The sequence below is a fragment of the Palaemon carinicauda genome, chromosome 43, assembly GCF_036898095.1.
Source record: "Palaemon carinicauda isolate YSFRI2023 chromosome 43, ASM3689809v2, whole genome shotgun sequence".
In the NCBI taxonomy this organism is placed as follows: domain Eukaryota; kingdom Metazoa; phylum Arthropoda; class Malacostraca; order Decapoda; family Palaemonidae; genus Palaemon; species Palaemon carinicauda.
The window spans coordinates 15,678,014-15,688,013 of record NC_090767.1 but is presented as its reverse complement, the minus strand read 5'-3'; the positions used below and the strand labels follow the sequence as shown (position 1 = coordinate 15,688,013).

General features: G+C 34.0%; 1 protein-coding gene across 1 annotated transcript in view; it reads right to left on the bottom strand.

Moving 5' to 3' along the window:
• The window catches only part of LOC137633580 (uncharacterized), a 398,353-nt gene that overhangs the window by 383,034 nt on the left and 5,319 nt on the right, over nucleotides 1-10,000 (bottom strand). Inside the window, exons 7-8 of the mRNA XM_068365850.1 lie at nucleotides 9,485-9,556; nucleotides 9,167-9,229 (exon numbers count right to left, since the gene is read on the bottom strand). Coding sequence (XP_068221951.1) covers nucleotides 9,167-9,229; nucleotides 9,485-9,556 — 135 coding nt within the window. The remainder of the gene's footprint in view (nucleotides 1-9,166; nucleotides 9,230-9,484; nucleotides 9,557-10,000) is intronic.

Here is a 10,000-nt window from a genome sequence, read left to right as displayed (position 1 = left end):
AGTTTTTAAGTATGCTGTCTCTTTTTTATTTCTATTAATTCTTATGCTGTCTGGAGACATTGAGCGAAATCCGGGACCAGTACGTCCTAGATTTCGTCAATGTCGTCTTCTGTATTGCAATATTCGTGGTCTTCATGCAAATATCCAGGACCTTACAGTTGCGTCCAGACAGTATGATATTCTTTTGTGCTCAGAAACTTTGGTTTCTAATATGAGGCACTCATCTGAGCTCCTTATAACTGGTTTTAAGAAGCCAATAATGTTGAAACGTGATGCCATCCCTAGGGCCAGGGGAATGGCGGTGTATATTAGGACCGAGTACCCTGCTTCTCATAAGTCCTGCTATCAATGTGGATGTCATGAGATTCAGGTAATAAAAGTTTGTGGCAGGCATAACAACTTTTATTTGTGTTCGATCTACCGGAATCCAGACATAGATGATTCTATCTTCGATTGTCTTCTTACCATTATGGCTAAGATACAAGAAGATGATAGAAAGGCTTCTTTTGTCTTTGTTGGTGATTTTAATGCTCACCATAGGGAGTGGTTAAGTTCTATCTCTCCTACCGATCGCCATGGCTTAAGAGCTTTAGACTTTGCCTCTGAATCAGGCTGTGAGCAAATCATAAATGAAGCTACTCACAGGTCTGGTAATTGCTTGGACCTCGTATACACTGACTCCCCTGGCGTTATAACTAGTAAGGTTGGTTCTCCAGTCGGGACATCTGATCATGCCTTGATTTCATTATTAGTGAAGACTGAGCAGCCTGTCCCTGATATATCATATTCTTGTAAAATTTATATGAAATCCCAAGCAGACTGGAATGGGATTTTACATGATCTTTTGTGCTTGAATTGGTCACAATTATATAATAGTGTAGATCCTGTTGTCCCTTTGAATGAGAATCTAGTCAACATAATTGATAGGCGTATCCCTTCTCGTGTGCTAAGGTATCGAGTGAAGGACAAACCGTGGTTCAATGATGATTGTAGACGTGCTTATTTGGAGAAACAGGAGGCCTATCATCTTTGGAAGGGGAACAGATCAGATTTGACCTGGAACAACTATACTCAGCTTCGAGCTTTTGCTCAGACAGTTTATGCCTCAACTGAAAAGGAGTACAATTTAACCATAAAAGAAACACTTTCTGGTACAACTCAGGAACATAAATGGTGGTCTACCCTTAAATCTGCACTCTTTGGTGTAGATGCAACAGTTCCTCCTTTACTTAAACCAGATGGCTCAGTCACTCACTGTCCAAAGGAAAAGGCAACCCTTTTGGCTGATGTTTTTGACAGTAAACAGAGTAATGAAAAACTTGAACTTCCTCATTCCTGTTTTCCTGAGGCTAAACTAACTAGTTTAGCTTTTCGATCTCGTGAGATTAAAGCTCTGTTGATGGACCTTGATGCTTATGGAGGTGTAGACCCAAATGGTATTTTTCCTTTGTTTTTTATAAAGACAGCAGATTTCTTAGCTCCAAAGTTATCTGTTATTTTGCGCAAGTTAGCAAGAAGAGGAGCTTTTAGCACTAGTTGGAGAATTGGTAATGTTACTCCTCAATGTAAATGTGTTTGTGGTAGCTCAAGTCCCACTGATTACCGCCCAATTTCCATAACTCCCATATTATCTAAAGTTTTTGAACGTCTTCTGGCAAAACGTCTTAATAGGTTTGCTGAAGGTAATCATCTATTCCCTAGTTTGCAATTTGGTTTTCGTAAAGGCCTTGGAGCATGTGATGCCCTTCTTACAATCTCCAATGCTGTACAGAAATCCCTTGATTGTGGTCGGGAAGTTCGTATGATTGGCCTTGATTTTAGTGCTGCCTTTGACCGTGTTAATCATGAGGCCCTTGTTTTCAAACTGAAACAGTTGGGAGTGGGTGGGTTGTTTCTTAGCATTATTATTGATTTTTTAAGTAATAGATCTCAAAGAGTTGTTGTTGATGGGCACCATAGTGATTATAGGAATGTGATATCCGGTGTTCCACAGGGTAGTGTTCTAGGCCCATTACTTTTCATACTATATACACATGACATGTGGTTTGGCCTAGAAAACAAGCTTGTTGCATATGCAGATGATGCTACTCTCTTTGCATCAATTCCATCCCCTGAATGTAGATCTAGGGTTGGTGAATCCCTTAATAGAGATTTAGCTAGAATTAGTGCATGGTGCAAATTATGGGGTATGAAGTTGAATCCTAACAAAACTCAAAGTATGATTGTAAGTAGGTCAAGGACGGTGGCTCCTCAACATCCGGATCTCAGTATTGATAATGTTTCTTTAAAGATGTATGACTCTTTCAAAATTTTAGGTGTGATTCTCGACAGTAAATTTACTTTTGAGAAACATATAAGGTCTGTGTCTTCTTCAATTGCACAAAAAATAGGCTTATTGAGAAAGTCTTTCAAGATTTTCGGTGATCAATCTATTCTGAAGAAGTGTTTTAATTCTTTCATTCTACCTTGTTTTGAGTATTGTTCTCCTGTTTGGTCTTCAGCTGCTGATTCTCATCTTAATTTGTTGGACAGAAACTTACGGTCTATTAAATTTCTTATTCCTGATCTAGATATTAATCTCTGGCACCGTCGTTCAATTAGTTCATTATGCATGTTGCATAAGATTTTTCATAACTCTGACCATCCTTTACATTCAGATCTCCCTGGACAATTCTATCCTGTTCGTAATACTAGGCAGGCAGTTAATTCTAATAGCCAGGCCTTCTCCATCACGAGACTCAATACTACGCAGTACTCTAGAAGTTTTATTCCAGCTGTTACCAAGTTGTGGAATGATCTTCCTAATCGGGTGGTTGAATCAGTAGAACTTCAAAAGTTCAAAGTTGGAGCAAATGCTTTTTTGTTGACCAGGCGGACGTGAGTCTTTTTATAGTTTATTTATGACATATTTGTTTTTGATGCTGTTAATAGTTTATATATGACATGTCTGTTTTGACGTTGTTACTGTTTTTAGAATGATTTATTGTTAATTTGTTCTCTTCATTTATTTATTTCCTTATTTCTTTTCCTCACTGGGCTATTTTTCCCTGTTGGAGCCCCTGGGCTTATAGCATCTTGCTTTTCCAACTAGGGTTGTAGCTTGGATAGTAATAATAATAATAATAATAATATACTGTATATATATATATATATATATATATATATATATATATATATATATATATATACTGTATATATATATATATATATATATATATATATATATATATATATATATATATATATATATATATATATACATATATATATATATATATATATATATATATATATATATATATGTATATATATATATATATATATATATATATATATATATATATATATATATATATATATATATATATATATATACTGTATATATATATACATATATATGTATATATATATATATATATATATATATATATATATATATATATATATATATATATATATATATCTGATTCTGAAATTAAAATTAAAAACGAGAAGAATTAAAGGAAAATTCAGTTATGAACACAAAAAACAGATAAGTTGATACCCAAACAGATTATAATCTTCAAAAAGAACGTAGATAGATTTTCCATCTGTTTGAAGCGTATTGATGGTAAAGAGAAGTGTTTCATATTCATAAATATCATAATAAGACTATGAATAAATGCCTTAAAAATTTTGTAATCATCACAAGCATAATAAAAATATCACATCAATAATAATAAAAGGAACTGTGAAAATTTGGAATAAAACAATGGAAGAGAATGCAGGAAACATTTTTCAAATAAACCAAGAAAAGAAAACTAATAAAGAGTGAAAGAATGGCAAATTGAACATAGCTATGGAAAAGAATCAAACTATATCATGAGGTTATACTGATCTACAGATGTAAATGAAAAGAGTTTTTTTGTGTCTCACCTTTACATTCTGAACCATCCCAGGTGAAACCAGAAGGACAAGAACAGGTGAAGCTGAACGGGTTGTTCTTGCAGGTCCTGGACTTTCCACAGAGGAGACCTCCTTCTGAGCACTTGTCTGTTGTCAGAAAACATTACCTTCATTGACTTATGTTATATAGAATAAGTTATCCACCTGATAACTTGACTCCAATGTTATTTCTACCGGTTACACAATGCAAAAATATCATGTTTTTTTCATGAATTGAAGAGACTAAGGTATACATTTTTAATTTTTTTTAATTACTTTTTTTTTTAAATGTTTCCGATATTAAGTTAAAGGTTGAGATGTATAATACAATAATAAGGTCAGTGTTAATGTTTGATATAAGAGAGAGGAGAGCATTGTAGGATCCTGTTAGGGTGGTATGGTAAGATAGAGAGGAAGGCAGGGAGTTAGATAGCAAGGTAAATGAAGGATGATATGGAGAGATCAATGCTTCAAGTGTATATTAATAACTGACCCTTTCGTGACCAAGCGATGACTTCGGACATCTCCTCGTGAAAAGACTTGATTTCTTGATTAGCTGGAAAGAAGAAAATAATCCTTTGAACAACTTATTGTAACTGTTGTGCTCTCTGAAATCTTCTCTAATTGATGAAGAAATAGATATGGTTCTACTCTCCAAAGTAATTAGGAAAGCAGATGAACAAGAACATAAACAGAACATTTATTGAGGATATCGGTCAGACAAGTACATGATATATTTAAGATTGTGTTAATATAAAGAAGTATTTCCAATCTTTTTTTAACTACATTTCATAAATTATTATAACTGAATATAAAAAAAAAACTTACCTGCTGCTGATACATTAGTCAAGTGTTCCAAGTCTTCCCCTTTGAGACACTGGGCAGTCTCTCGGCTGAGGCCTGAAGTAGAAAAGCGGATCTTTTGAGCAGAAAAAAAAAAGATCCATGGAAATGAAATTTTTTTTCAATGTCAAGAAGTAATTAATTGAATGTTAGATTGATTTATGGTATCATATATATATATATATATATATATATATATATATATATATATATATATATATATATATATGTATATATATTTATATATATATACATATATATATATATATATATATATATATATATATATATATATATATATATATATATATATATATATATATATATATATATATATATATATATATATATATATATATATATTTATATATATATATATATATATATATATATATATATATATACATATACATATATATATATATATATATATATACATATTTATATATATATATATATATATATATATATATATATATATATATATATATATATATATATATATATATATATATATATATATATATATATATATATATATATATATATATATATATATATATGTCTGGTGGTTTATCAAGAGGTTGCCTTTTCCTTTTTCTGACTCTTTTTCTTCTCAAAACCATCCTTACTGTCCTCCCTTCAGTTGAAGTGGCTATCCTGGAGGGTATTTAGCCTTGCATGGTGTATCGGCTCCTCCATGTTGACCAGTTTTTCCTGCTTTTTACTATAGTCTATGGGTAGCATCAATCACTTTATTTATAATTCTGTACATATTGTTTTTGTTATAATTCTTGTTAATCTAGTCTTTAAGTATGATGTCTCTTTTTTTATCTCTATTAATTCTTATGCTGTCTGGAGACATTGAGTGAATTCCAGGACCAGTACGTCCCAGATTTCGTTAATGTCGTCTTCTGTATTGCAATATTCGTGGTCTTCATGCAAATATCCAAGACCTTACAGTTGCGTCCAGACAGTATGATATTCTTTTGTGCTCAAAAACTTTGGTTTCTAATATGAGGCACTCATCTGAGCTCCTTATAACTGGTTTTAAGAAGCCAATAATGTTGAAACGTGATGCCATCCCTAGGGCCAGGGGAATGGCGGTGTATATTAGGACCGAGTACCCTGCTTCTCATAAGTCCTGCTATCAATGTGGATGTCATGAGATTCAGGTAATAAAAGTTTGTGGCAGGCGTAACAACTTTTTTTGTGTTCGATCTACCGGAATCCAGACATGGATGATTCTATCTTCGATTGTCTTCTTACCATTATGGCTAAGATACAAGAAGATGATAGAAAGGCTTCTTTTGTCTTTGTTGGTGATTTTGATGCTCACCATAGTGAGTGGTTAAGTTCTATCTCTCCTACCGATCGCCATGGCTTAAGAGCTTTAGACTTTGCCTCTGAATCAGGCTGTGAGCAAATCATAAATGAAGCTACTCACAAGTCTGGTAATTGCTTGGACCTCATATACACTGACTCCCCTGGCGTTATAACTAGTAAGGTTGTTTCTCCAGTTGGGACATCTGATCATGCCATGTCCCTGATATATCATATTCTTGTAAAATTTATATGAAATCCAAAGCATACTGGAATGGGATTTTGCATGATCTTTCGTGCTTGAATTGGTCACAATTATATAATAGTGTAGATCCTGTTGTCCCTTTGAATGAGAATCTAGTCAACATAATTGATAGGCGTATCCCTTCTCGTGTGCTAAGGTACCGAGTGAAGGACAAACCGTGGTTCAATGATGATTGTAGACGTGCTTATTGGAGAAGAAGGAGAGTTTATACCTCAACTGAAAAGGAGTACAATTTAACCATAAAAGAAACCCTTTCTGGTACAACTCAGAAACATAAATGGTGGTCTACCCTTAAATCTGTACTCTTTGGTGTAGATGCAACAGTTCCTCCTTTACTTAAACCAGATGGCTCAGTCACTCACTGTCCAAAGGAAAAGGCAACCCTTTTGGCTGATGTTTTTGACAGTAAACAGAGTAATGAAAAACCTGAACTTCCTCATTCCTGTTTTCCTGAGGCTAAACTAACTAGTTTAGCTTTTCGATCTCGTGAGATTAAAGCTCTGTTGGTGGACCTTGATGCTTATGGAGGTGTAGACCTAAATGGTATTTTTCCTTTGTTTTTTATAAAGACAGCAGATTTCTTAGCTCCAAAGTTATCTGTTATTTTGCGCAAGTTAGCAAGAAGAGGAACTTTTAGCACTTGTTGGAGAATTGGTAATGTTACTCCTCTATGTAAATGTGTTTGTGGCAGCTCAAGTCCCACTGATTACCGCCCAAATTCCATAACTCCCATATTATCTAAAGTTTTTGAACGTCTTCTGGCAAAACGTCTTAATAGGTTTGCTGAAGGTAATCATCTACTCCCTAGTTTGCAATTTGGTTTTCGTAAAGGCCTTGGAGCATGTGATGCCCTTCTTACAATCTCCAATACTGTACAGAAATCCCTTGATTGTGGTCAGGAAGTTCGTATGATTGGCCTTGATTTTAGTGCTGCCTTTGACCGTGTTAATTATGAGGCCCTTGTTTTCAAACTGAAACAGTTGGGAGTGGGTGGGTCGTTTCTTAGCATTATTATTGATCTTTTAAGTGATAGATCTCAAAGAGTTCTTGTTGATGGGCACCATAGTGAGTATAGGAATGTGATATCCGGTGTTCTACAGGGTAGTGTTCTTGGCCCATTACTTTTCATACTATATACACATGACATGTGGTTTGGTTTTGCATATGCAGATGATGCTACTCTCTTTGCATCAATTCCATCCCCTGACTATAGATCTGGGGTTGGTGAATCCCTTAATAGAGATTTAGCAAAAATTAGTGCATGGTGCAAATTATGGGGTATGAAATTGAATCCTAACAAAACGCAAATTATGATTGTAAGTAGGTCAAGGACGGTGGCTCGTCAACATCCGGATCTCGGTATTGATAATGTTTCTTTAAATTTGTATGACTTTCAAAATTTTAGGTGTGATTCTCGACAGCAAATTTACTTTTGAGAAACATATAAGGACTGTGTCTTCTTCAGTTGCACAAAAAATAGGCTTATTGAGAAAGTCTTTCAAGATTTTCGGTGATCAATCTATTCTGAAGAAGTGTTTTAATTCTTTCATTCTACCTTGTTTTGAGTATTGTTCTCCTGTCTGGTGTTCAGCTGCTGATTCTCATCTTAATTTGTTGGACAGAAACTTACGGTCTCTTAAATTTCTTATTCCTGATCTAATCTTTGGCACCGTCGTTCTATTAGTACATTATGCGTGTTGCATAAGATTTTTCACAACTCTGACCATCCTTTACATTCAGACTCCCTGGACAATTCTATCCTGTTCGTAATACTAGACAGGCAGTTAATTCTAATAGCCAGGCCTTCTCCATCACGAGGCTTAATACTACGCAGTACTCTAGAAGTTTTATTCCAGCTGTTACCAAGTTGTTTAATGATCTTCCTAATCGGGTAGTTGAATCAGTAAAACTTCAAAAGTTCAGAGTTGGAGCAAATGCTTTGATCATACTATATAGTATTTATACTTTTAAAAAGGAAAGTCTGATTTTAGGATTAACTCAATTTAATATGTACATGATATGTTATATTTGTGAGTTATTAACATCAAAACAGAAATTATATCCTAAAATAAGCAAAAAGCCTATATAAAGTAACCTGGAAAGCCTTCCTCACGACAGAGTGAGGTATGATCTATAGATGCAAGATTACACAAACCTTATCTCACACTAAAGAGGAAGCATCATCTCCACGCCGCCAAACTCTTAGCAACAGTTGCAATCTCTCTAAAGACACATCCTCATAATATTTTCCCCCATACACTGAGAATCATTAGGTGTTGTTATTGGTTACGAGGAACTACTTGTGTAAACATAGTTTAAAATAGTTCAGTTTTAAGTCTAGGCAGTGAGTAATGATAAAACAGTAACAGATAATATTATCTAAATCTAAGAAAAGTAATGACATGGACTGTTGATTCTGCTAAATAGACATTAACTCGGTCAAGATCTCTGAAATAGTATTCATCAAACACAGATCTCCCATTAAGGGCTATGAGTGATTGACCAAATAAATACACTTTTTAAAAGCAAACTACAGATCATAGGATTTCAACTTGAAAGTAAAAGGCCAACACTTTGGTTAGATTCCCTGCAATAATACTTAGAAACGATCCACTAACTCCTCTCTGGTGAACTTTGTACACAAGAATGATATGATTCATATGATCAAAGGCAGCACAAAAATTCTGACAACAATCAATGAAAAATCATAAATAAAGCCCTGATAGAGAGGGGGGGAAGATAATTAGCTGGCGAGGTGGAGTGAAGGATGCTATAGAACTAGATCAATGCTTTAAGTGTATATAAACTGACCTTGTGCCAAAGAGATGACTCCAGATATCTCCTCGTGAACATAAGACTTGATCTCTTCATTTGCTGGAAGAAGAAAATAATCCCTTGAACAACATATTATAAGTTTGCTATGTTCTTCTTTCATTGATCAAGGAAGAACACAAAGATATGACTCCACTCCACCATGGGATTAAAAAACCAAATGAACAAGAACAAAATCAGCAAATATATTGATGATGTTAATCATACAAGTGATGGTCAATATTCCACGTTGCAATTTCTATCTTCTTTGAACTATATCTTTTCAAGAATCCCAATCACTAACTAAAGAGAACTTACCTGCTGCTGATACATTAGTCAAGTGTTCCAAGACTTCCCTTCTGACAAGCTGTCCGGTCTCTTGGCTGAGCCCTAAAGTAGAAAAGGAGATTATATGCAAGATCTTCTTAGCAGAGAAAGAGGATTCAGGGGAGGGAGAAAATTATTATCAAAAATTGATTCAAAATTTAATCCATGGTCATAAGCTCTCTATTGAAAGTTAGTCCAGATTTTATGATAATAATCATTCAGAAAAGAGAAGAGAATGAATTCAGATGTGTTCTCTCTATGTAAGGGAACTTATTGATTCCTATGTGGATTAAAAAGTATTTCTCATAGTCAAAATAACTCTCTGAAGATCTTCTTCTCTAACACTTTCTGTTTTACTGCATTTCTGAGAACGTTCCAAATTCTAAACAATTAAAAAGTCATCTGTCTTAATGACAAATTTCCTTTTTTTTCACAATATATTCTGGATGGTTTACTGATACACCTGAGGAAAAGACAACAAAATACTGATTATAATATCAAATTCTA